The 27,706-nt window shown below is 42.3% G+C and overlaps 1 protein-coding gene across 1 annotated transcript; it reads right to left on the bottom strand.

Moving 5' to 3' along the window:
• Positions 1-6,130: 6,130 nt before the first annotated feature.
• ALDH8A1 (aldehyde dehydrogenase 8 family member A1) lies at positions 6,131-27,436 on the bottom strand. The gene is made up of 7 exons (XM_019624688.1): positions 27,135-27,436; positions 22,801-22,948; positions 21,226-21,381; positions 19,476-19,625; positions 15,080-15,336; positions 13,826-13,987; positions 6,131-7,415 (listed from the first exon to the last, which is right to left on the bottom strand). Exons 1-7 carry the CDS (start codon positions 27,270-27,272, stop codon positions 6,963-6,965), a joined length of 1,464 nt encoding a protein of 487 aa, XP_019480233.1. The 5' UTR covers positions 27,273-27,436; the 3' UTR covers positions 6,131-6,962.
• Between the last annotated feature and the right edge of the window lie 270 nt (positions 27,437-27,706).

The raw sequence follows: 27,706 nt of genomic DNA on the forward strand, positions 1-27,706 counted from the left end.
GAACTTCTGATGTTTTCCCATGAGGGAAATACTACCTCATGATAATTTCCACCTTGCTTTATATTCTATTAACTTATAGGAGGTGTTATTATTTAATTTTGCTTCTATACTTTAGCTATCTTTTTTTTTTCATTCCCTCTCACTTAAAACTCTGTGACTCGATGGTCAGAACCTTTTTCTTCTGTGCTCCATTGTATGATCCTATAAATAAATGGGCATTCAAAATAGGTATTCTCATTGAATATTGAAAGTATAACACATTAAAAATTAAACCCTTGATGAAACCTCTAAGTTATTACTGAAAAGGTTTCTTTCAGGTACAAAATCTTGAAGGAAATATGAAAAATGTCCACTTCCATTCTGCACTCATGACCTGAACTTCCTGTCCACTTCCTCATAGTCAACTAATAAAAGTTACACTTGGTAAAGTCCTTGTGGGTTAGTTAAACTGCTTCTCCATAGATCTTCTTAAAACGATGACTACCCACTGGAACTCACCTTATTTCCTTTCTTAGAATAAGCCCAGGACCGGAAGAGAGGAATGTGTTCTAGCATTTGCATTTTATTCCTGTTTATTCACTGTTTTCTGTGTATATAGGGACTTGAGGACACTCCCATGGTTTGAAAACGTCTATGACCCACAGCAGCCACATTAATGGCCCTCCAACTGACCATGCTTTCCACCTAGAACAGACAGGTATTGACGCCAGCATAACATCCAAATATTTATGCACTTAGACTATAGTGGATTTTTTTTTCTTTAAGAAGTGGGAAATATAAGAAATAAAGATCAGAATATGCCACCCCAAAATATTCCACTTAGACATAAAGATTATTTTGAGCTGAACACAGTTGAGAAAAAGCAGACACGGAAAGAGCTCTGTGTTCCTCCTATCTGCAGTATGTAAAAGTAAGACACAAATTCCCTTTGTGTAGGTGCCGCCGCCCTCTCCCATGCCAAAAAGAGGGAAACAGCCCTGATCACTGGAGATGAAGACAGCACCTAAATAAGTGTACATCAACAAACCTTACTAGATAAACCTTACCTACCATTATTTTTTGTCATATGTTTACCTCAACCCAACTTACTGCCCTTAGAAGCCCAAATCCCCTTTCCTTTGTCTAGTCACTTCACAATTCATTGCCTTTTTGTTAAAATAAGCTTCCCAAGTCTAACTGTTTCTTTGGGTTTTACTTTTTTTCTGTGGAGCCCCTGTGCACAAAAATTTTAAAATAAAACTTTTGTGTCTTTTCTCTGGTTAATAATCTGTTGTTTTGTTTTGTTTTATTTTGTTTCATTTTGTTTTGTCAGTTTAATTTACAGGCCTCAGGCCCAGAACCTAACAAGGTAGAGGAAAAGTGTTGCTTTCCCTACAGAGAAATAAGACGAAAAACATGTTCATCTAATTTTTGTTCTCAGGCCTGGGGCAAATTCAAACTTTACATTTTCCATGATAACAGAACTAACACAGGAAAAAAGAAAGAAAAAAAAAGGTAAACAATGGCTTCAGGGTTTTTAGGAGCTAGAAGTACAAGTTGTGGATGACATGTCCATGTTCTGGCACCAGAGACTTTACTGGTCCCTGATGTCACCACATCATTGAATGGCCAGATTATTCTACTAGAAGTCTTTATTTATACTATAACTTCATTGCTTTAGTGAGTTTAATCTGAAACACTTGAGTCAGTACTTTTCTGATTTTAAATTCTTACAAAAATGTTAGTTCATGCTCCTAATTTGACTTTTTTCTTATTAGGTTGATTTATTGGTATCTTCTCTCTCTCTCTCTCTCTCTCTCTCTCTCTCTCTCTCTCTCTCTCTTATGTTTTCAAATACCAAGTGCTTTTTGTTTTGTTTTGTTTTGTTTTTGTTGCTTCAGAGTTCAGGCACACACTTTGGAGGGAGTTACAGAAATGCTATTATTGATTCTAGTAGCTCTAAGTCAGAGGTGACCCAATTACTGCTTTTCAGTCACACAAAGGAGCCCAGGCCCCTGGGAAGTGGTGCTCCGGGGTTCACATTTAATAAACTCTGAATACAATGCACTTGAACAATAGGCTGAAGCAGCTACACCTGCTTAAGTGCTGGGCTGGGTCCCTGGCTTTATTCTCCACCACTTGGGCCACAGCCCTTGACCAAGAAACAAGCACCTGGCATCATCTGGTTTTGCACTGTCTGATGAGCCAGGACACCTGGCTTCTGTATTCTTGTTTCTGGGATGAATAGTCCTGCTCAGAAATCAGAAGAGACTAGCATAATTATTACAACTTGGTTTCAGCCTCATTGTAAACAAGTGTGTTATTTCTCTAGGACACAAGACAGTTCATATGGTCATATAATGATTTTTTTTTCAATTCAGTACAGCAACCTTTTATGCAGTCTGTCAAAGGCATTGATCTAGGATCGCTAGGGATAAAAGAAATGGTGGCATGCATCTAATATGAAACACACTCTGTGACTTTAAAGAGCTTGTACTCTATGGAAAATGGAAGAGTGTTGGAACTCATTTTCAGAACAGTGCACAGGAAGCATAGAGGTGACTCTTATATATGTTTCAAACTATATAAATCATTAAAAAATAAAAAACAGGACTGGGCCCCCTAAGATCCTTCAGAGCTTGAAAATTAAATGTCACTTTCTGTATGGTTGACCTCTAAGGCAATCAAAATAGGACATAAAAAGCTATCCCTTGCTGCCATGATTTAAATCATTTTTCCAAAATGGGTTTGCCAAGACAAAAGGAGGTGTTTTCTGCCACGAAGGGGAAATGAATGAGAGGGAGAGTGTGTGTTGAACAGTCCCAAGTTAATCGTGGCATTTATTTAGGTTCCTGCAGCTCTCCGGCCCTCTGCTTACGATATCAAAAGGCAGAAACAGCAGTGCTCACCTCATCATGCCATAGGATGTTATATTCTTCCTATAAACAATATGGTGCAAAGGTTCAGGGAGAGTGAGAAGTCTGAGCTGAAGCAATTTTTTCCACTACTTATCATTTTTGACAGTTACAAGAAATCAAGAGAAGGGATTTTCTTGTCTAATTATTTCTAACCTTAAAGTTCAGGGAATTTAGTCTTCCTCAAGATTAGGATGCACTAAATACATCCTGAGGAAAGGGTGCAGTACATTTTCTGCAAATGCTGTCCAGATGTGAACTCTCTCCCTTTACTTAAGATATCAGAGGAAGGGGCAGGAGAGGGGAGGAGCATTCGGTCATCTCAGCTCAGAGCAGATGCATCAGTTAGCACTTTATGTCGCTTCCACCTGCAACAGGGCAAAAGCCATCCTGGTGATGGAACTCAGTCTGCCCGCAGACTACTAACTCAGACCAAGAGCGAGCCAGCGGCTGCAGGATCCCAGAGAGAGTTATAAATAACCCCTCAGAACTGCTTTCTGGTGACTTATTACCACTGAGTGGGAACATGCATTTCCTTGAAGACACCGGATATGAAGGCAAAAAGGACTCCAGAAGCATGGATTTTTGCTGAACTTGAAATATTAGAGAAATAGTTCAAATAGCCCAGGAGAGAGAAATAGGCTGATCCTCAAGTTTTACCTATCTTGAGGATCCTCACATACTTTGATTTCTCAGGGCTTCTGCATGAAAATCAGATTTCTCCTATTTGGAATCAGCTCCTTCTGCTTGTTTCCCAGTGGCAGACCTCGTGATCTGATATGAGGACACCTTGATGAGATGCTGCAGTGAGAGCATTTGATGGGGGTGCAGAAATCTGCCCCCACGCAGGCAATCGGCACCTGCTACAATGGAGCCCCACAGCCTGTGCTGGCACAGAAATTGCACTGAATCAGAGACTGCCCCCCACACCACCCATGGCAATCCAATCGCCCCTAACAGGGGCACCACCAACCTCAGATTCCTCTGGAAAAGGGGTGTCCACCCTCTTCCACCATTCACTCTTTCTAAACTTGAAACATTAAAATAAAATACTGTATTTCTAGTTTTACATATAAACTCAAATTGTAAGTAAGAGCTTCTATCCCCCATATCTTGTCCTCAGTGGAGATAGAGGCCAGCTGCCTTACTATCTGTGGGAAGGAACTCCAAAATACTTACCAGAGTGTGCAATTATTGTTCATTGTCATCGGAATACCTCTGCCTCTTTGATGCTTGTCTATTTCCGCATATCCAGTCCCACAGAGAGGCACTATTTACTGTAAGACCTTTGACAGGTCAGTTGGCCTCTTTGTGCCTCAGTTGTCCATCTGGGAGTGGACAGAGAGGTACACAGGATGATCTCAAGATCCCTGGCAACTGTACCCTGTAACGATTCAAAGACTCCACCAGCCTGTAAGATTCTCAGGAATAGTTTTTAATGCTTTGTTGGACATGGTTGAGTCACACTGGAATGGCACTCGTAAGATGAGGTTGGAGTATAATGATATCTCCTGAAATAAGATTGGGCTGATGAATGTGGATAAGGAATGCAATGCAGTGTGGGATCGAAAAGTACAATCAGAGCACAGAGATGGCCTGTCCTCCGCCAACAGACAAGATTAGGCAAATTTCTGACACTTGATCAATGGCCAGCTGCCATCGGAAATATGACTCTTCCCAGAAGAGCTGTCTATTATCTGTTTGGCAGAAATCTCAGGGTCGTGATGCCAATAGTTTGCACAGGCCTTGGGTGAGTCGGCCCTGGGTGAGTCAGCACTGACTGGGGTGCTGATAAGTGTGGCTTCAGAGATCGACAGTGTGAGTGCTCAGGACTGTTAGACTGATGAACACCAGGACGCGTTCCAGAAGGCTTGCTATAGACGCCAATAAACAAAATGTCTTCCTACAACTATACCTTGGAACACTCACTTGCAAAGCCTGAAGTGAGGGGCTTATCCCTGGGACATCCAGGGGGTGGATCCACCATTAATGGGGTCGCAGGCAGCTGCAGGCACCCCCAAGAAAAGGACACTGGAAATTCCGAGGAAATAAGCAAATCCAAAGCAAAGAAGGACCATCCCTTAGGGGTTTTCTTTTAAATTCAGGGCTCAGGTTTAGGGAAATATCCAATATGGATGAGGAGAATTGTGCAGGACCAGCCTCTGACCCTCCCTGCGCAGGCTGGAGGGAAGGAATAGGCACAGTAGAAGGCTCTCCTGGGGTTGGCCTGTCGAGGACCTCCTGCTGAGCAGGCTGTCAGTGCTAGGGGCGCTGGAGAACATCATCTTCCTTTGACCTGACATGGCACAGGTTCCCCAGGCTTTCTCCAATCAGTCTGGGTCTCCCAAGACACCATGTGATCTCAGGTCTCTCAAGGCAAGCAGGGTTCAGAGCGCTGGAGACCTGGAATACTCTCGGATAATATGGAGCACATCCTCCCCAATTCCCACATGTGTGAAAAACGTCACTAGGACAGCCTTTAAATACTGATATTATTATTTATAAAAGGCTCTTAGCAACATGTTAAAAAATAAACTCAAAGCATACGGAATGATTCAAATGAAAGTCTCTCCGTTATGCTAAACACCCCGCCCCCATCTTTAGTTCTACTTCCTAGAAATAATCATTTTTAATTAGTTCTGGTTTTAAGTCTTCTATCCCATACAGCTGACCCATATGTGTGTGCCTGTATTTCTGGCCTTATCAACTCCAAATAACATCTGTCAGTTTCCTACCATGAAACTGAATTTAGTCTGTTTCCTTACCTCTCAGCCCATCTGCATTGCACCTTCCAATTCTTATGAGCTACATTAACATTTTAAGACCTCTAATTTTTAAGATTTCTAATGGTCACATGCATAACTTTAAATAATAGGTATAAATCCCTATTCCTTGATTCATCAACTTCTGACATTATCAATCTGGCCCCTATTTTGTAAGATGAGGAAAGTAGTTTACGGCCTATAGAGCCTTGGCCCCCACACTTACCCCTCCCCAACTTGTCAGCTGATGAATATCCTAGAGAGAGCCCTGGGTTCAAACCTTCCCTGCCTCATTCCTTTTGTGTGACCTTGAGCATGCAACTTAATCTCTATAAACCTCAGTTTTCTCCTCTGACCACCAGGTGATCCAGAAAAAAAAGTGCTAGAAATACTTCTATTATTTAGTATAAGTCCACACTCCTAAGAGGATGGGGATAGGGAATAAAGAACAGTTCAAAAAGAAGGCGTATCCCATACTGGTTGCCAAAATTGCTCAACATTTATTGCTTCCTCTAGGATTAGTAAATTTTAAGTCTTGTTAAGTACATTCATTAAGAATTGAGATTGATTCGATTAGATTAGTGGGAATGGATCAAGCTCTTCTTGTTCTGAGTTTCCTCCCAAAGTAGTAGCTATGTTATTTTTCTTTGTTTATACAGATATATTGGGCTGTCGGAAAAGCCATGGCGCATTTTTGCAACGAAAAACATAGAAAAAATACATCATGACTTTTCCGACAACCCAATATTTAGTGGGTCCAGCCATATATGTGTTCTCTGACAAATTCCATGCTGTGTTTATCATTGATGTTCAAGGTCCTCTTGGGTAATAAGGTACAGTCAATTACCAATTACCAATCCTGATGGCTGATGGACAAGGAGATCATCTTGACAATCTCCCCAAAGGTAGGAAATTATGGTGATTGGTTTCTCTTTAGCTTTGTAGATATTTTTTCAACGATCCATTTGCAAATGAAAAAAATAATCTGATTATGAATTTTCAAGAATTCAATCAAAATGATGATAAAAGTCCTATGAAAACATAACATAGGAGGATCCTGACAATTGTTTGGCTACCTTTTTGCATTTTCCTGTTCAGAAACATTCTCTTCTTTGCCTTCACGTTGAAGACAGACAGCATCTCTTCACCAGCGGGCAAAAATACTAACTACTGAGGATAGCTAGAGATAAACTTCTGCTAAGTCAAGACTGGGCTGGAATCTATGCCAGTATTTCCATTCACCACACGGGGCGACTGATTGTCTGCAACCAGGTACTGACCATCACAGTTTCTCCATTGGCCAAGGTCAGTGTTTAACTGTGATGGTTTTGACTTCAGTGAAGAATTCATAAGAGTCCTTGCTTCCTTCTCTACCTACGCCGGAACTCTTCATCCCTCCGAAAGGAAGGTTCGGCTCTCTTATGAACCAGCAGTTGGTCCAGACCAAACCTGACTGCAACTTCTTCGCCACCCGGTGGACACGCCCCACATTGCTTGACCACACTGTCGCTGCCAGCCCATATTTAACATCGTTGGCTCTTTTAATCACTTCCTCTTCACTACCAAAGGGGACAACACATGTCACTGGACCAAATATCTCTTCCTTCATGCAAGGGGATTCGTCCTTAATGTCTGTTATCACGGTGGGAAGCATAAAATAGCCTGCCTGGTTCTTTGGGGGGAGACTCAACTTATCCACTCCCTCACCACACAGAATTTGGGCCCCTTCGGCACGAGCTTTCTTGATGTAACTTCTGACCTGGGTGGATAAAAACTATGATTAGCAACAGTTTACCATTTGGCTTAATACAAAGCAATAGGAAATTCAATATTTTTAGATCATCTAGGAAAGATGTATAAGGTCATTGCCAAGAAATCTAAGGTTGGTTATCTTATCACTCAGCTGCTAAGCCTGAGGGGCAGAAGGGCTCTAACCATCACTTGGGCGTTCAACCCTCATATGCAATAGGAGAGTGTAATTTATTTAATGTTTAAGTGCCAGGGTTAAGTGCATTACATACATTCTCACTTAATTCTCTCAAAACTCTATGTATTATTATCGCCTACTTGCTGATGATATAATTGAGCCTCAGAAAGAGTAAACATTTCATACAACTAATAAACAGGAAAGCTAGAATTCACTCTCAGGCATATTCAGTAGTTAAATACACAAAAGAATATTTTCTTACTGTTGGGGGGTGGGGGCTATATCCATTGCAGAAAGTGGGACGTTGAATGGTGTATAAGATTTAATTAAAGGCCAGGGTGCCCTTCAAAAATTTGAGCTTCCAGAACAAATAATTTCTAATTCTTAGCCTTATTACTGATTATATTCTGAAAGTATATCTAGATAACATAACACAGCTAACTATAATGGGAAATAAATTATGTAATAAGTTAACTCAGTGATTCAGAGATAATGATAGATGTTTATTAATAATGGGTGTAGAAATGACTCATCCTAATAATGATATATACACTTAAATATGGAAATATTGTTGAAGTCAAAAGATACATGATTCTACCCCTGAAGGGTATGATAAGCATAGGAGAAGTACCAAAACAATCCTCAAAATTAAAAGTATAGAACAGCAGTCAAGTAGGACATGAAAAGCAGGGTAAACTTTAAAACGACGTTTTGGATTCCTGCTTATCATTTATCGTCTGAACATTCTACCCCAGTGTTAGATTAGCACTCCACAGAACTATACTCAATATAGAGCTATATATTTGCCATGTAAAAATTTAAAAGGTGATGTTATTTTATTATTAAACGTGCTTCAATTTGTAGAATGCTTAGTAAAGCCATGAAGTCAAAGACTTTTTTAAAAATAGAACATTTGGTACAGCTTTATATTCGCCTCTGCTCCCCTGACTCCCACAACAGTACAATGATCTCAAAGCTTTCCCAGAAAAACCCTAGCTTCCTTTGTGGGTAGAGACTAAAATAGGTCTGGACTTCTCTTTCCCCCTTGTCTCTTGCTCCTTTTGAAACAACCCACCCACATTAATTAAAAGATGCCAAATGCGGCATCCTGTGTGAACAAAGGAAGTCCAGGCAAAGGTCTCCCAAGTTCCCTGCTGGAGGCAGCTCCAGGATTTTGTCAGTGATTCCAATGGTGCAAGGGGTGTTCTGGCTTTCAATTATCGCATCTAAAATGAATTCCATGGTTATCTCTTAGAAGCTCTTGGGGTAATCAAATATGAAGGGAAGTGTCGGTTTTCAAATTGAGAACTTATCAAAATATTTAATGTATAAGGTAACTCATACGAAATTGAATTTATTTTCTAGAGGAAGTGTTACTGGATGATAGAATGATATCTACACTAGCAGCTCAGGAACTGAGATTTTCAGTAAAATCTGAGGAAAAAAAAAACTCTAGTGACTGGTAATGTGCGACAAAATGGAACGAATTGTTATTATAAAACTTTTGTGTGAGAAAAGGGAGCACAGAATAGTTCGTATTTTGTAGCTTTGCACATAAAATCAGAGCCCAGGGAAGAGTGGGCAGGGGACCCCAACTGTGTTCACATGGCTTACGAGCTGAGAGATTGTAAACACTCTGTGCCTCCATTTCCTCAACTGAAAATTAACACTGCCACCTAGTCATAGGATTAAATCACATAAGATATGTATGACATTTAGCATAACGTCTAGTACATAGTTAAGTCTTTGGAATGTCAGCCGCTGTCATGGCTATTGATGAGAATGATGTGTGATCTGACATTTACTGGCTAAGGGACTCCACAGATGCCCCTCCACTCAGTATGTCAGGTTTTTTTACCTGACAAAGGAGATAGGAAACTGCATGAGTTGGGCCTTCATGAGGCCTGTAGCCTGGCCCTCCTGGGGGATGCACCTGTGAACTTCCCCTGGACTTCCTCCAGCCTCATTGTAAATGCTCACAAATTCTATCTCATTAGTTACTGGCATTTATGGGAAGGAAGGCATATATCTGAATTCCCCAGACAGCCAAGTGGGGAAGGAGTCAGAAGGGTAAAAATAAAAAGAAAAAGAAAAGAAAGAAACTCTGTGAAATAGGGAAGGGGGCTTCTCCTTTGTTCTTCAAGGACAGAATCACCTGCAATTTACTGTGCAGCGCCTACAGTCACTGGGCACCTGGAAAGGCACATGTCCACTTAGGAGCATGCCATGTCTCTGTAAGTTACTGAGCTCTTTGCCATCACAGAGCAACTTTTACATATTCTATATAGTTGTATTCTTCTGTCACTGCGTCACCATCTATCATGACAATCACACAGAAGTAGGGTGGACACCAATACCCCAGACTCTGCAGGGCTAATTGATTTGAAGAAGACATAGACACACTGCAGAAGAGGAGGCGTGGGATGCAAAGATGGCAGACAGGCCCTTTTTGGCATGCGGCTCCCAAAGCTTTCTTGTGAAAGGAGGGGAAATGACCACCTGTGGAGATTATACACTGCCTGCTTGATCCCAGATGGTGTGACACATTGAACTGAAAAGAGTTGTAATCTGAAAAGGACAAATGATGGGGAAACCAGGCTCTCCCTCCTTATCTTAGCCTGGACTCAGATGAAAACTTGCTCGCTTGGTGAAACCCATGTGGGGAGCTGGGCTGAGGCAAAAGGAGACAGGCCTGGGGACGGAGACACCCAGAACCTTCAAGTGGGATGTTTCTCCTGCCTGTGCACAGGTGCTAAGGGGCACACACATGCTAAAGGAGGCCTCGGCTCCCACCAGCCCTCAAACCATTCTCCGTCTGCAACAGGTAACTCCCTGGGGTCCACGATCCCTGCCTGCCTAGGGATCAGTTATTAGATCGCAACCACCACCCTACTGAAAAGAAGGTAATTTGGGTTTTCTCTGTGGAGTCACTCAAAGATGCGAAGGTTAAGGTATATAGTTTACTCTAGAGAAAAGTTTTGATATTTTATATTGAAATATTCCTATACTGCAACTTGCTAAATGCTCTGTGTCTATTTTAGGGGTAACTAAAACGGCTGGGGGGCCGGCCGAGTGGCACATTGGTAAGGAGTTGGCTTGGGACGCCAGCTCTGAGCAGCAGGGCCCCAGTTTGGATCCCACATGAGGGCCAGTGATGCTGTGCCCTCTACAGCTAAGATGGTGCACAACAGCTCGACCTGGAGCTGGGCTGCCATGAGTCACTGGCGACGGTGTAGGCTGCAGTGGGCTTCTGTAAAGCTACTGTGAGTGGCTGGCAGCCAGCATGAGCTGCCAAGAGCCGCCATGAGTGGCTGTCCAGTGGCCGGTGACCGATCTGCCTCACCTGGGAAGAGCGCAATGATAATACCAACATGGGCCAGTGAAGTGACGTCCTCCACAACTAGACTGAAGAACAAAAGAACAGCAACTTGTCTGTTCCCCTTCCCTGATTCCCCAACGCTGTTCCCTTCCCCCAATTTCCCAATTAAAAATCTTTAAAAAAAGAAAAAAAAATTTTAGTTGGCATTTAAGAAGTAGGATTTGTATAATATTGAGGTATTGAACACCCATACTTATCCAATTTTTTTTAAGAAACTAGAATTCAGTACTAACATTGCCTGTAGCATAAGCTTAAAATAACCAATGAAAACATGAAGAATTAAAGGAGAGTCTTAAGTAAAACCTAAAAGCTTGTATGTGTCCATATGGTCCCTTTGCTGTTGTTATGATTTAATGATCAGTGAGACCAGATGCTGCACGCTTGTGTTCAAGAGTTCAAGGACAGTGGAATTGTTAAGTTCGGGGGTTATACTGTAACCAGAACACATGTGATAGGGTCAATTCAATCATTTGCCCAACAAATCCTATGCATCCACTATGATCCAGCCACTTTTCTAGGGTCTAAGGGTATAGCAGTGAACAAAACTGACCATGGAGCACACATTCTAGTCAAAGAAACAGAGTCAGTAAAGGAAATAAATAATATGTATTATATGCCATAAGAGTCACAGAGAAAAACGAAGCAGCGAAGAGGCAGGGGACGTTCTGGGAGGTGCGATTTTACATGGGGCGGACAGGCAAGTGCTCACTCACACGATGACATCTGATCTAAGGAGAGAGCCCGGCAAATCTCTGAACGACGCGCATTCCAGGCGGCGTGGGCAGTCAGCGCAGAGGTCGAGAAGAAGGAGCATTATTTTCAAGGAAAACAGGGAGGCTAGTGTGCAGCCGTGGAATGAGGGAGGGGAGGGCGGCCTTGGTAACAGGGGGCAGAGGTAACAGCTGGCGGGCTGCTGGGTCATAGTAAAGACTTGGACTTGACTGTGAATGAGATGGGGTGTGACTATGCATCACATGCGACATCACAGCCAGTGACGAAATGACCGTGATACTAGAGCAGGGTTTTAACAAGTAACTTGGCTAATCTGGAAACACCAGCATGGATGCAGGACTCTCTTCAAAGGGCAGTGCGTGAGCTCAGCACAACCAGGTTTTAAGTCATCTCCTCTTGGATGTTTCCAGGCTACTTCCTGTCATCATGGAGCATCTGATGGGCATGCACAGGGTCAGATGCTGGCCTTGATTACTCCACTCCACTGAAGGGAGCCAGGGCTCTGGAGAGACGTCCCCGTTGCCCATGAAGGGAAGAGCAGCTCAGATGGCTGAGGCTGTTTGTTATTGGAAAGCAGAGTAGAGATGCCCGTAGGAGGGAATGTTTGAGGGCTCAGAGCTATGGGGGGTGGGGGGCAGGCTAAAGAGAGGGCCACTGTGGGCAAGCAGGGACATTCTGAGCATCAAAAATATTGTGCTAAAGCCCACAGAAAAACCAAACACTTAGATTTGCTCCATTGATATATCTCCCCTCATTGGGCAAATTAAATAGTTATTATGGTCTCCAATAGAAGAAGTCGTTTTCTGCTGATTTGAGATAAAGAGAACTTTGAACCTCAGGTGAGTGGTGAATTGCAAAGGGGACCTCAGACTGCACAGCAGCCTGCACCTATTGCAAGATGCTCCTGGAAAGTTACCTTGGCTCCACAGGAAGCATTTGGAATGTGCTGGAGTTGTTTTTCACCAGTTATTTGTAAGTGTGGACAGCAGGCAGGGAGCCCTGGTATCCAGAACAGCCAGAGAAGGAGGAGAAGGAAGCGTCTTGCACCTGGTGACTCCTCGCTCCACAATGGGGGACATATACAACTGCGGGTCCCGTGCACACTCTGGGGACTGCTGCCTCTGCACCTGCAATCTCGCAGGTGAATTTGGCTGGTGAAAAACAGCCATGCTGGGCACTTCGCTTCAATAAATGATCACAAACCTCAGTGAGCTCTTGGAGCTGCCTGCTGACAACAGGATCATTTCAAAGTCCATTCTCTCTCCTGATCTCCTGCAAGGCTATTTCACACCTTCTCTTTCCTCCTGAAACCTCCAACACCTTTTCTCCCTCTCAAACTGCTTCCTATTTTGCTGAGGATTCAGAAAAAATGAGGCCATCCAGCTACTATACCTTCCCACCTGTGATCATCTGTGCTTCACAACATTGTGAAGGTCCAACTTAAAATGTGGTAAGTCTGCCAAATCTGTGCAGTGCCAGAGATTTCTACAAACTTAAGTGAAGGCGTAGCCCCTTATCAGCTCACTGATGGAGGCATATATTTCCCTTGCTGGGCCATAGTTACTGCAGCTGAAAACAAAGTGCTTCCAGCACCACAAACTAGCACACTCATTTGGGGAGCAGTCACATTAGGTATAAATTGAAACGACTGTAAAGACCTAAATTCCACAAACCACCCAGAGACTACCAATAGCTTCTCTTACCCGGCCACCACTAGTCACTTCACATAATTTGAGTTGCTTCTGCTGGCTGAAACGCCATCTGCTATAAGCCAGAGGCAGAACTCTGTCCACTGGGAACATTTACCTACGGAAACTCTCGCCACCCTTAATCCACATCACTCTTATTAGCTGACCTGTAGGCTGTGAAATTTGCCTTTCTCTCTCTTCTAATGGCCTCCCCCATGCTGACTCCTCAAGTGCATTCATTTCACGTAGATGCTGCTTTAACCTGGACTACATTTGCAGAACCATATCCCACATTTTTAGACTTTGTATCCAGAGACAATCTTCCACAGGTCATAATTTTTCAAAAATAGGGTAGTAATGAACAATATTTCAAGGCATGGATGTGTGTTATGCCTTGCACTGAGCTTCTCTCCAAATAACTTACACTGCAGAGATTTACTTACTTTCTCCAAATGAGTTTTACTTATCAGAGCTCCCATGTTGGCTGATGGATCGGAGGGAATGCCAACTTTCCACATTCTGGTAGCTTCTACAAACCTCTTTAAGAAATCACTATAGATGCTCTTCTGGACAAAGATCCTGCTGGTACAGAGGCAGATTTCACCCTGCCATGAATGACACATAAGGACAATGACAAGACTTAAGGGCACACTCCATGGGGGTATCATGCTGCACTTCTGAGCACCTGCCATAATATATATATAAAGATGTATATATCTAAACCACTTTTCCTAGGAATGACTGTGAGAGAAATAATTACAATTATAATGATTATAAAAATAATTATTGTAAAAAGTGTTTTTCATTCTACATTCACAAAAACCCTATTGGAAGGCATTATTATTGTCATTTCCATAATTAACAGGTAAAGAAATGAAGGTTCAAAAGGTGATGCGAATTATTCGAGTTGGGTAAATAAAGATATCTCTCATTTCACTCATCTTTCCTTACATGGAAGTTCTAACTCTTTGACTTAAGTCTTTGTTTTCTGCTAAAAAATAATTTAAATACACCGTTTGGAGAAAATCATTTCGTATTTATACACACTGCTCCATCCTAGGCACTATCTAGGGCGTTGGAGCTAAAATGCTGCAAAGAAGCAGGCACAGTTGCCCTCTTCACGAAGCTCATAGTCTAACACATCTGATCCCTTTGGGATGCCACAGCCTTGAAGACTCTGATGAAAAGTGTGGACCCCAGGAAAAGATCTGTTACAGTTTCAGGAGGTGCAAAGTTGCCCTGAAGCTCATCCACGACTTTCAGGTAAGAAACCAGCTCTAGGCTACTTCAGGTATTTATTTCTAAGTGAGAGAATGCATTTGGGATGCTTTGGGAAGGAGAATAAGGTTTATTGGAGATAGGACATTTAGACAGCATGAAGAGACTAGAGGCAACTCTATGAATACAAGGAGGGAGAAGCAAACATCAATCATTTTGCCCATGGCTGGTCCCTGGTAAAAGTTGTGTAACTCAAGAAGAGGAGTTTGCTGAACAGAAGCTGTGACTCAACAAGGCAACGGATTGACATTGACATTGAACAGTCAGTGGAATAACACAATGTAACAATTCTTTTTCCACTGAAATAGCACTGGGTTGACCCACTCACTTCTGGCTTTGCCCTGTGATAAAACAGATGCAGTGTGACAGGGCTACAGAGTTAAACACAAACAAACAAACAAAGCAGCCAGAGGACATACTTGGTTGGCGAAGCTGGACCTGACAGTGGTTGGAACACACTCCTCCAGGTCCGCGTCCTCAAAGATAATAGCAGGATTCTTGCCCCCCAGCTCCAGTGAGAGCTTCTTGTAGTGGGGAGCACTCAGCTGTGTGATCCGCTCAGCTGTGGGCTGGCTCCCAGTGAAGGAGATGACAGGCACCTCTGGATGGGACACCAGGGCCTCACCTGCCCTGGGCCCTGTTCCAAACACAATGTTTACCACACCTGGTGGAACACCTGGATGGGAAACAGTATCAGTTACAGCAATTCTTCTCAGTATGTTGAGGACTTCAGGTTCCATGGAGATTCTCCTTGACAGTCCAATAGATTGAATGGGGATGGGAGTAAATTCTTATGGCTGTCTCTAGCTTAATAGCAAGGCAAAGACTATAGTGTTACCTCTGCATAGAGCACACCCTAGGTGGGATTTCTGTGGGTGCTTTGCCCTAGAAAAATGCAGGGTAGAACATTCTACATAATTCATTCCATAAAATGGACTAGGGCTGAGGATGTAGAGATATCCTCAGGCAGGTCAAGCCCTGTGAGGAAGGAGAGTCCTGCTCCAAGCTGGCATCCAGGAGCCACAACTGAGTGTGAAAATGTTAAGTAGAGGGGACTGTAAATGCTGCAAAATCCAGAGAAGAGATTGACTATTTTGGCCCAGGGGCGTGAAGGAGGGCTCCTTCAGGAAGGTAAATTTTGAGTTGAAGGTCCTGTGCGCCATGATATAGATGCACCATTACACTCTTGGTACTTAAAGTACCAAGAACACCCAATAATAGATGCCCCGGTCTTTTCTCTCATGAGTCCCTACTGCCCTATGCCTGCATGTATTTCCTCACGTGTTTTATGGATTGACCTGTTTACTACCCACCTACCACTAGAAGGTATACTAGCTAAGGGCAGAAATAACAACTGTGTTTTGCTCTTCATGGTATCCCCTGTACAATGCTCACTCACATTTACTGGGTGCTTACTATGGGTCAGCCATTGCTGTGAGTGGTTTACACCCTTTAGACCACCCAACAATTTCATTAGGTAGGTAGTATTACTAGCCTCACGACACACAGGAGAAAATTGAGGCAAAATGGGGTTAAGTGACAACAGTAAGAGGCAAAACTGAGTGTAGAAGATTAAGAAATAATTGTTAAGTAAACAGATGAATGAATATTTCATGTACATTATCCACATTGGGAATGGTTCTAGACTTTAGGAAGCTTTAAGTGTCCAGAAAGAAAATCTATGTGCAATTGTGTTGTGTCCCGGAAGTTCTTAGGGTTTGCCTGGAGGTAGTTGAGTTTGTTCCCTCCATTTCTTTAGGCTTGACCTACAGGAGAAGCAGAAATCCTCCAGTGTATAAGGTTTCTGAACTATGTCCCTGCTCCTAGCATCTTTCCTTTGCTCCAGGTTAGACATTCTCTCAATAGGAACATACTCTCTTGGATTAAAACCATCTGCTCAAGAATATGCTTTTAAAGTATAAGTAATAATTTCGTATTGATGGTCCATTATCACCCTAAACACCTTCCCACAGAGCCACAGCCTTAGCCCAATCACCTTGAGGGAACAACCAAGGCCCCATTCAGGTGAGCCCCCAAGGAGACAGGTGAGAAGACAATGAATCATGATGGCATCTGGCAAAACCTCACTTCTACACTCCGCGTGCACACTTATTGAAATCCAGCTTAGATCAGTTCTAGATCATAAGTCACTACTTGATGAGGGCAGAACCAGAGCCAAGCACCATGTGAGAGCAGCCCTGGGTTGGGGCAAGGATGGTGCTTGGGGGAGAGGTCCTCCCCATGGTTGATGGGAGGAAAGCAAGGACAAGTTTCCCACCATTTCCAGGATGGGGCCCTGCATCTCCATCAAGTATCAGGCATGTGGGTATTGGTCTGATATTTGGATGGGAGTTGGGGGCAGGAGAAGGCGAACTCTTGGGCTTTATAAATCCTGAAGGCAAAAAAAAAAATGAACCGAATCACTTGTAATGTTTACTGTAGCATTTTAACAAAGGGTGAGAGAAAACAGAAACACCACGTATTTATCACCATAGGAAAATGAGCTTGTTTCAGTAGGCTCGTGGCCTTTTACACAATGCATACACATTTTGATTACATTTCCTTGACCTCTGATGTTAATACATTAAGAGCTACCTACTGGTCATTATTTCTCAGTACCATTTTGTTATTTGATCAAGACATTAATGAAAAAATTTTAGAGATATCTGAGCTCTACCCTTAAAAGAGTCTAGTTATAAAAAAAAAAGGAGGCAGTTTAATCAACAAATAACAATTTGGTAAAACTCAGGGTAGGTGCTAACAGACAATGAAGGGAACCAAAGCCCTCCAAAGCTAGGATGTGGTAGGCTGACAATTAAATTTAAATAGAGCAAAACAAAATCTAATAGGAAGGGCCAGAAATCCTGTCAGTGGATACTCCAGGAATGAGGGCAAATATTTGGTGCCCCCAGGAAGAAAATGAAAATTCTAGTACTCCTGAAGAGGTATTCACTGCATACTTTTTACAATGATTTTATTTCAAAGAAAGGTCATCGCCAAGTCCAAATCTGTTTGAACCCTCAGGACTAGAGGAGCCAGCTCTTTAAATATCCTGAATGCATTAGCAGGTGGCTTTAGCTTTCTTTCCCCTACTATCAAAAGTTTCCCTCCCAGTGCTCTGAAGCAAGATTATGTAGATTGATTCACACCTCCTCCAATTCTAGTGGAGAAAATGAGGACTTAGAGAGGTGCAGGTTGAGCGTCGTACTCTCAATATTTGTCAGAAGAGGACAGTTTGGCTAGCCTGGGAAGGGAAGAAGTGGAGGACCATCTTGATATCATCAGCTTGGTCACACACACAAAATGAGATCAATGCTATACAAATAGGTAGAGACATAAAGCTCTCATGCAGACCAAGTACTGGGGTGTATGAATGGGGACAGTGGTTAGGAAAGAGAAAGCATAGATGAAGAAGTGGTTCATTTGAGGAGAGTGCTCTCTGGAACATGTCTCTGCAGCACCCTGCCCACCCCCATGGCACCCTCCCCAACCCAGATCAAAGCAAGAGGTTAGACCTCATTCTTATCTCATTCAAGGGAACCTACCATCAAAAGGAAGGAAAGAAACGCCTCGGACCTTTGCAGACACTAGAGACTCAATTTTATAAAGAATGGGATTAGAACGTGATCCCTTGTGTAAGGGAGAAATGACACACTCTGGGACCCAAGACGGGTAGGCGCATTCATATCATACACCCCCCAGAGGCCTAGGGCATCCACAGACATCATCCCAAAGACCAAGGCTGCGGGGCCTCACTCCTCTGTAGGATACAAGGGAAGTGGGCAACTAAACCAGGGCCATAAGCCCCAATGCTCTTCCCTAAACAGGCTTGGTTTACCCTGCCATCTAAATCCTGGAGTAAAGAACTGATTCAACCTTCCTGGAAGCCAAGGTGTATGTTTTTGCTTCAAGGGAAAAGGTACCCAGGAGAGAGAGAGATGGGCTCTTCCCAACCATCCGCTCAATGGATACAGGTAAGCCCAGCAGTACCTTCTCTGTGGACTTGAAGGAAGCAGACACAGCAGAGGTCAACAGAGCCAGAAAGATGGCCTCTTCCCCACCACCCACCATCATTCCAGCCAGGCTGTGAGGAGACATGAGCAGAGGGACTCAACAGCAAGGGGTTTTCTCGTGGGGTACAAGCCAGGGCTTCCTGCCTGTTACCCTCCAACTCTGGTGCAGTGTCGCGCTGAACACCCTGGAACCAAACCAAGAATGTACCCTGAACGTGGCCATTATGATATTGGCAGAAAGAGAAACTATATTATATCAGCGTTCAAGTAGTGTTTCTAAATACAGGGAAAACAAAGGATGTATATGCAACTCTCTTGAAAATGGGCTATTTCTATCGGGTATTCTACAGCTATACAAACCAGAGAAGTACTTAGCAATATTCTTAGAAATTTTCATCAAGATTAACTTGTGTTTCATGCATAAGATTTAAATTGACTATTGAAGACACTCTTGAGCAGGCAGCTACCTGGTTTGTTCGGGCTCTTTCAGCCTGTCTGCTCCTACTGTGTGCCCATTGCTCTGCCAGCCGACCCCTACATGGAGGAACTACCCTGCAGTAGCATCACTCTGGGGCTGAATAGAGAAAACTGTGTGAGGGAACTCCATTGAAAAGGGGGATTGCTCAGAAAAAGTTCATGGAGACAAAAACCAAAGATGTCACTGGAATCTATTTTGCCGCTGAGCAGATTTCTATCCAAAATCACTTTTCAAATGTCAGTAACCCTAAGGGGACTGAGGCCTACAAAACGCACAGCCCGAAAGCCACTTCTGTGCCTCCCTCACACTCTAACACCTAATTACCTGCTTTCTCCAGGAGTTTGCACATCATCCATGCGGTCACTGAAGTCATCTCGCTGGGCTTGGCTATCACAGTATTGCCGGCAGCAATCGCCGGAGCCATCTTCCAGGTCAGCAGGTAGAGTGGCAAATTCCAGGGACTGATCACACCAGCTAACAGAGGAGAACAGAAACAGAGCCAACCATGACATGTCCCTCAAAGCAGACTCACTTGGTGGGGTTCTTACGATGGAACTCCTTCTTGCTGCATGAAACTTAAGCTCCTAAAACTCCAAACTTTGCTTATTTGGAGCCAATTTCAGGGAAATCATTCTAAAATATATCACAAACAACTGTGCCTTTAAAAACTATCATCAACACAGTTTTCTCTTTTCTTGATGACTTATGAAATATTTATGAACAACAGCAGTATAAATTCCTGGGCTAAAAGGCTGTCACATGTCACTATACCGCTCCAGAAGGTGGTGACTTTTGAGATTTATGGACTAATTTTTGTTTAAACGTCTCCCTCCTCAGCATTAAACCACCAGCTACTATTTCTTCAAAGTTGCTCCATCTCTGCTTCTAATCTGTTGTGGACTGAGACATAAAATCTCAAGCCTTTTAGAATTATGTGTAAAATAAGAGAAAATAGGTTCTGAGACTGTGGAATCCATTTTATCGAGCCAGAGTATTTTTGCATAAAAAAATTCTCTCTACGCTCTCATTTGCGTCCTGATCAAACAGGTTTGCTGGATAAGTAACAGAGCCAGCATTGAGAGTGTCTCCATGTAAAGTTCTAAAACCGGCTAGGCTTCCAACCATAAAACACATAAAAATAAAATCTACCTTATGAATAAGCAATAAATGTATTCCACTTATTTTAGAATCTGCCCTTAAGTCTGTGCTACAAATATAAACATATTTTATATTATTACATTTCCCATTGAAAAATCTTTTCTTTAGGTGATAACTAGTATTTTGCAGCATAATATATATTAGCATTCTTCTTAGGAGGCTGAGCTTTCCATAATGCCTTGAAAATGCCATTTCCAAAGGGCTCAAATAATCAAAGTGGTAAAAATGTCCCATTTTCTTTCCTTTTAACTTATATTCTTTTATCCTGTCATAAAATGTAACTAATAAAATATGGACGGTTTTTTTTTTCTCAGAGGAAACAGTGACATCTAGTGGAAATTTTGAGTCATTGCAGATATTTATGTGTCCTCAAAGCGCAGGAAGCCAAGAAATGAACGTGGGAAGCTCATCATTTAGTCAAGGCTGATTTACCACGTACCTGGCACTGTTCTAAGAGCCCTACACTTATTAATTTACTTAATTCATAAAAAAATATATAAATACAAAATTAAACTCTTCTCCCAGTTTTTCAATAAGAATACTGAAGTACACGAAGGTTGTGTAACTTGCCCCACACCTATCTAAAATCCATGCTCTTCACCAAAACACTCTCTGGAAATAGACCTTTTTTTTTTTTCCTTAATTACAAAGGAAAAAAACCCTGGCTTGAATTTACTCTCAGTGTCACTTTTCCCTGTGATTTCCCAAGAACAATGTTCCAGGAATAAATAGGAAACTTCACACAGAGACAATAAACTATTACAGAAATTGATTTTTAAGGCCAATTATGTTCCAGTCAAGTAGAAAAAAATCAGATCCTTCCTTTTCTTTAGTCTGTTCCTTGAAGCCAATTGTACAGCACGGATCCAGCATCTCTGTGCAAGTGTGGCCCAGGCTTCCCCTGAACAGCACCTACCAATCCCCACAGGGGCCCGCACGGTATAGTGAAGACAGCCCAAGTGGTCCATCTGTGTGCATTCTGACGTGTGGTGCAGGATGGAGGAGGCAAAGAATCTGAAGTTGTAGGCAGACCGGGGAATGTCCAAGGTTCTCGCCAGTGTTATGGTTTTCCCTGTAAGACGTCACCAACAGAAAGCACAGTCAGAGTATTCACCATGAACAGCGGAGACACTATCACGCACATACCTCAGCTCACGCTGAGTGAAGTAGCCTCTGTTCCTTCCAGTCTGGGCCGGGCATTCTTTAAATATACAGAGCGTTGATCATGGTTTGATAAAACCATGAAATAATTAAATATGAGGTTATAAGAGGAGGTGGGAGGGGGGAGTTAAATGTGAGTCAAATGATCTTGGCTTTGTGGACTGAACAATGCCTAGGCATCATCATGAATCTTCCAGATGCTACCACTTCACTCACACCAGCTCTTTCAACTCAAAATCACAAGCTTTGTGCATGCTACAAAGGGGTTGGAATTGTGGGTATTAATGCAGCTGTATTTGCACATCACAAAAAACCACTTGGATAAACACGTGATATATATTAAATGTCCCTACAACACATGGTGGAGTCATTAATATGGACAACTGATGGGAACCCCTGGCACAGGATGCTGTCTGGCACTTGATCACCCAGCACGTGTCACATCCGCATCCTAACTCCAGGACTGAACAAAAAAAGACCTCTAAGCTCACCTGGACTGTGAGTTGTCTTTAGTGATGCAGGGAGATAACAGTGTCAGGAACACCAGCAGGAAACATTTTCTTTGTAAGGGCTCAGAGTCAGGCTGCTTCCTAACTTTAGGCTGGTTTACAGTGTGCATTATTTTATAAGATGTTGGCTTTTCCTAACAGATATTATTGAAAAGCTTTCCAGACATTAACTTCATTATCCTGACCTCTGGGGAGGAGTTCAAAATTTGGGAAATAGTGTTGGGAGTGGAATAATGACATCTCAGATGTCTTTCTAAATAACCTGACTGTGCAGCTGCTCTTCAAATGATCTTTACTTTGAAATTCTCCACTTAGAATTGGTAGTGGAAGATCACATGATCAACCTTAGGTTTTCCTCTCTCCCCAGATCCATGCCCTTTGACATACATCTCTGCAGTTCCTTCCACCACACAGAGTGTATCTACTTCCCTGCCCCTTGTTTGGGTTCAGCGGTGACACTTTAGCCATCAGATGAGGCAAGCCTCAGCCTTCAGAGGCCTTTGGGTGTTTTGCTTTCCACCTCTGCCTCTGCCATGAGAAGAACATGTGCCACCTAGCCTGACGGTCCCAGGAGGGGTAATATGAAAGAAGTGCGGCGTTCCATCCATTACAGTTAAGAAACAAGAGACCACCCGACACACTGGAAGGAGTGGATGAATCGCCAGCATCTGAGTAATGGATCGCACTTTCTATGAAGCATTTAGTAAGAGACAGCTACACTCAACCCCTGGCTCTGCTAGAGAGAGCCCGGAAGAAGGAAAAGGCAGAGACCCGGCTGAGCGGGCTCTCCAGATGCGCCAGCGGCTCTCACCGGCTCTCACCTTGGTCCTTAGATTCGGCCTGGGCCAACTCCTCCAGAGACTGCTCCAGCAAGTCCGCCAGGCGGTGCAGCACCTGCGAGCGCTCCTGTGGGCTCCTGGCCGACCAACCTGGGAAGGCGGCTTTGGCGGCCTCCACCGCCGCCTCGACCTTGGAGGAGCAAACAGGAGAGAGGGTCGCGTTAACACTTATTCCCAAGGGGTTGGATGAATCCAGAACCCACAGGTCCATACACATGTAATTCTTTTCTGCCTGATTTCCCAGTACTGAGTTACCTACAAAGTGATGTTTATGTGACCAGGAAGCAGAGGCACCACCGCAAAACACAAATGAACAAAAAAATCGCTTTGTTTCAACCAAGATATCCAGAATGTGGCAATCAGATAATTAAAAAAGAAGCTACTTGAATTTTAACAGGTGTACATTTTCAATCATTTCAAAATGTAGAATTTTTGGAATACAATATGAGAGAGGAAAGTTAGTTGAGATGTGTAGAATCTCGAAACTCTACCTCTGATATATCTGATAAGGTCTAAAATTTTGTTTGAAACCGCATCCTGTCATTCCCACTTGAAATGATCAGTCATGTTAGTCATTTATTAACTAATTTTTATATATAGCAGAATACGAGTTCTGACAATTAAGTTCATGAACTCATCCTAGAAAAAGTGTTACATGCCTCATTGCTGAATATCACTATGGTCACCTTCGAAGTACTCCCCTTGGGAAGCTATGCACTGACACCAGCACCTAGTCCACCCTTCAAAGCAATTTTGGAACTCTTTTTCTGGAGTGGCCATCAGAGCTGTCATTGTATTACCCTTGATGTCCTGAATGTCATCAAAATATCTTTCTTTCAATATATCCTTTATCTTCGGGTAAAGAAAGAAGTCACTGGGGGCCAGATCAGGTGAGTAGGGAGGGTGTTCCAATACAGTTATTTGTTTACTGGCTAAAAACTCCCTCACAGACAGTGGCGTGGGAGCTGGTGCATTGTCGTGATGCAAGAGCTCCTTCGGGACCATTTTTGCACATGCCTTTCTCATGCCAAGATTTTTAGTTAAGATTTTCCTGTTTCTCTATTGATATCTACTTGGCCTATTATGCTTCTCACAGTCAGCTGTTGATTTTGACACACAATTTGACGAATTTTTGCAATGTTTTTGTCAGTCCTGCTTGTTACTGGCCGCCCTGACCTTTCTTCATTAGTGACAGGTTTTCTCCCCTCAGAAAAACATTTAATCCCTTTGTACACTGCCGTTTTTTTCATGGCCTTATCCCTTACGGACTAACATGTCCCTGATTTCACTTCCACTCTTGCCAAGTTTAACAAGAAATGTAATGTTTGTTCGTTGTTCTAATTCAAACTCAGACATTCTTGCGACAGCACACAAAAACACGCAACAACAATAATGAACGCCACCCAGCAAGACACCTCCACATGTTGACATGAACACAGCTGGGAGACACTAATATACCAAGGTTATGAAACCTTACTGAGCTGTTTGTGCAGTGCTGCCAATGGAAGTGCAGGGTGGCAAGTTCGCAAACTTAATTGTCAGACCTTGTATTGTAAATGCTTTACACACATTATTTCACTGAACGCCTTTTAAAATTCTGTAACATGAGTATCGCCATGCCCATTTGCCAAACGAAAAACTGAAGCACAGGGAGCTCAAGTAACTTGCCAGAGGTCACACAGCTAAGAACTGACAGGATCAGGATTTACACCCATTTTTGTGGCTCCCAAGACCACATGCCGGCCAGCTATGACACGGCCACAGTCCCTGCCCCCTGCCTGTCTCTGCCCAATGGAAGGGGCCTCTGTTGGGGAGAAGGGTATCTGTAATTGAACAGACAGCTTGGGGACCTGGTTTTGGAGGGAAACCCAAAAGGAAATAATATATGGGAAGGTATGGGCAAGGCCAGTTCATGCAAGCAGAATGAATGTTCAGGTCATCTGCTGCCTTTCTCCTCTCTTAAGCAATGCATAAGCAATGCTTTTTTGAGAGATAGCAAATCCATAGACTGCCTCACCCTCTCCAGCCTCACAGGCATGACAAACATTTATAATCACTCACAGCCTTTTTCTACCACAGGGCCACAGGCTCAGCCCCAGAACCCTTTCCTACAGGCTTCAGGCAGCCATGGCTTATTTCTTGTATCACATGACCTGACAATTCAGCCCCCCACACCTATGCTAGCCCTCTCACACAGAATCTGATCTGCACTTTCTTTATGTGAACAAAGTCACTTTCAGAAGAGCCGAGGTAAGGTGTAAAATGATTCTCATCTTAATTAGAAATTCCTGGAAAGATGGTGGTTTAACTTCAAAAATTAATCTCTGATATGGACCTGCAGGCAGGATAAAGGTAATCATGGGCTTTCGTGAGCTCCACCCTGAGTTGCAGTCTTGTAGATGCCCTGCTGTGAGCCAACAACAGGAGGGTTCATTCCTACAGCTGTCAATGTAAAAATCCAATCTTTTTTTGATAAGCAGAAAATTCAGGTCCAGTCATATTTTTTAAATTGTTTTATGTCAAATGTCTTATGTCAAGTTAATACAGAATACATATTAATCTACTACACACAATATTAGCGAAAGCTAATGCTTAGAAAGCACTTACTATATGCCAGGCGCTGAGGGTTTTAACATAAATCAGTAAATCAACCTGTTTTAATCCTCAGAACAACACTATGAAGTTGATATTTATTATCCCCATTTTATAGATAAGGAGACTGAGGCAGAAGTAGGTCCAGCTCTAAATTAAGACTGTAGATTCTAAGCAGTGCAGCTGGTCTTTGAAGCCAGGCTGTCTGACTCCAGTCTGTGCTTCAGACTGCAACGCTATAATATAAATGCTACCAAGTGTGTGTGTGTGTGTGCATGTGTGTGTACGTGTATGTGTGTGTGTGTGTAATATCCATTGATCTAAGCATCAGAGATAAGAGTGTTAGCAAAACACTGTCCTCTGTAAAATCAGGATGATGACAGAGTCTAAATTGTAGGTTATGATTCATATTTGGGACAATTCATATTAAAGGGCTTAGTGAATACAAAGTATATAGCAAAAACTAACTCAACGGAAACCACTGTTAGCAGCACCAGCATCACGTTCTGTGAGTGACTTTTTTGGGGAAATTGGGCATGTAGTTTCTATGGTGACCATATTATTCAAGCCTGAAAAAAAAAAAAGGATTTATGGGATGATAGAATATTTGCAAGCTAGATTGCTGAGAAATCCAAACTATCTAATCCTCTATTAGCAGAAACATCCCTAACTCGAAAATGCAGGAACCATAAGCTGCAGAAAATATTTCAACTGAATTTGGCATATTTTTCATTTTTAACTTCAGTTTGGAATACACTCTGAGATAAGGAGGATTGGAAGACATAAAGCTAGATTCCCCACATCTATCCTAGGTCATTTGAAACAAAGAAAACAGTGGGTAACAGTTTAACTAACAAATTAGCCAATATTTGTAACCTTTGATCCATAAGGTAAGGTGTTTTGTTTTTTTTTAATGCAAGACAGATTTAAAATATTAACAACAGAAATATATTAGCTTAGTTCTTCAAAAAAAAACTTGCATATAATGAAGGCTACAATTATCTTTTAAATAATCTGGTTCTTTGTACCTTAAAAAAATAAGTTAAAATCCACTGGGCATTAGACGAGTACACACGCATCAGCCACTTGTATCACTCCACACACGTTTATATCCTCAGTGCAATAATTGATAACTAATCAAATATATCACAAAACTCTTCAAATAAAATTCTATGTCACTAAAAATGTTTAATGTGTGTGTCATTAAGCATTTGAATAAGAAAAACGCTGCTGTTAAATATAACTCCAAAAATGTATGGGATTTTAATTTTGAATTTTACCACTGAAATGATGTTTTGCTTTAGTAGGCATTTTGAAGAATTTAAGCATTATTAGAGGATAATCTAAAGTAAATCAATAGTTTAAAAAAATTTTTTTTAGAAATCCATGGATACAGTAGCAAATTTAGGCAACACTTGAAAGAAGGAGCACTTAATACTGATAATTCTTATGAATACTTTTTTACTAGATACCCATTAAGGAACGTCTAAGAATTGTGGCTGTTAGGCTGCCTCAATTATTCACTTGCTTCTACATTTAAGAACCTGAGGTTTGTTCCATGTACCTGCTACAAAGCAAACCTTCCTAGAACTAAAATCTGCCTGCTACTAATGTCTACCATTCTGTACCTTTTCCCAACCCCTTTTGTTTCTAGAAAATTAAGTGACACATAATTCACCAACATATTAAGCATATTTCGGTCTTCTGTAAGTGAATATACTCACCTCCTCTTTCCCACTATTTGGCACTCTGCAGTACACCTCACCTGTAGATGGATCGTAAGAATCTATATATGAGGGAGAAGGTACAAATTTTCCATTTATGAAGTTTTCCAGCATCAGAAGTGTCTTTGTTCCAGCCATAGTTAAGAACACCCTGCCTTTCTCCTTGACAGTTGTTCAGTTAGGTGATCCCCACTTTTTCCCTACTCCTGAGTTTGTCTTCTCCTCCTCATTTCCAGCCCCAAAGTTCTCATTTGCCAATCAGTAAAGGTGGGAGGTGACCTGACACTCTCAGAGAGTATTCCAGTCTCCAAACTCGGAATGAAGTGAGTTCTCAAATATTTCAGACTTCTAGTACATTATGAGCAATGAATAACATTGGGTTGTCGGAAAAGTCATGACGTATTTTTTTCTGTTTTTCGTTGCAAAAATACATCATGACTTTTCCAACAACCCGATAATATGTTAAACTAACACCAGCTTATGTGTTCGTGGCCCTTTAAAATTGTCAGGGAACATCTGTGTGTATATTGTCGAATACCAATGTAAACTGTACAAACTGTACATTGCTCATG

Source organism: Hipposideros armiger, unplaced genomic scaffold, assembly GCF_001890085.2.
Source record: "Hipposideros armiger isolate ML-2016 unplaced genomic scaffold, ASM189008v1 scaffold_600, whole genome shotgun sequence".
Lineage (NCBI taxonomy): Eukaryota > Metazoa > Chordata > Mammalia > Chiroptera > Hipposideridae > Hipposideros > Hipposideros armiger.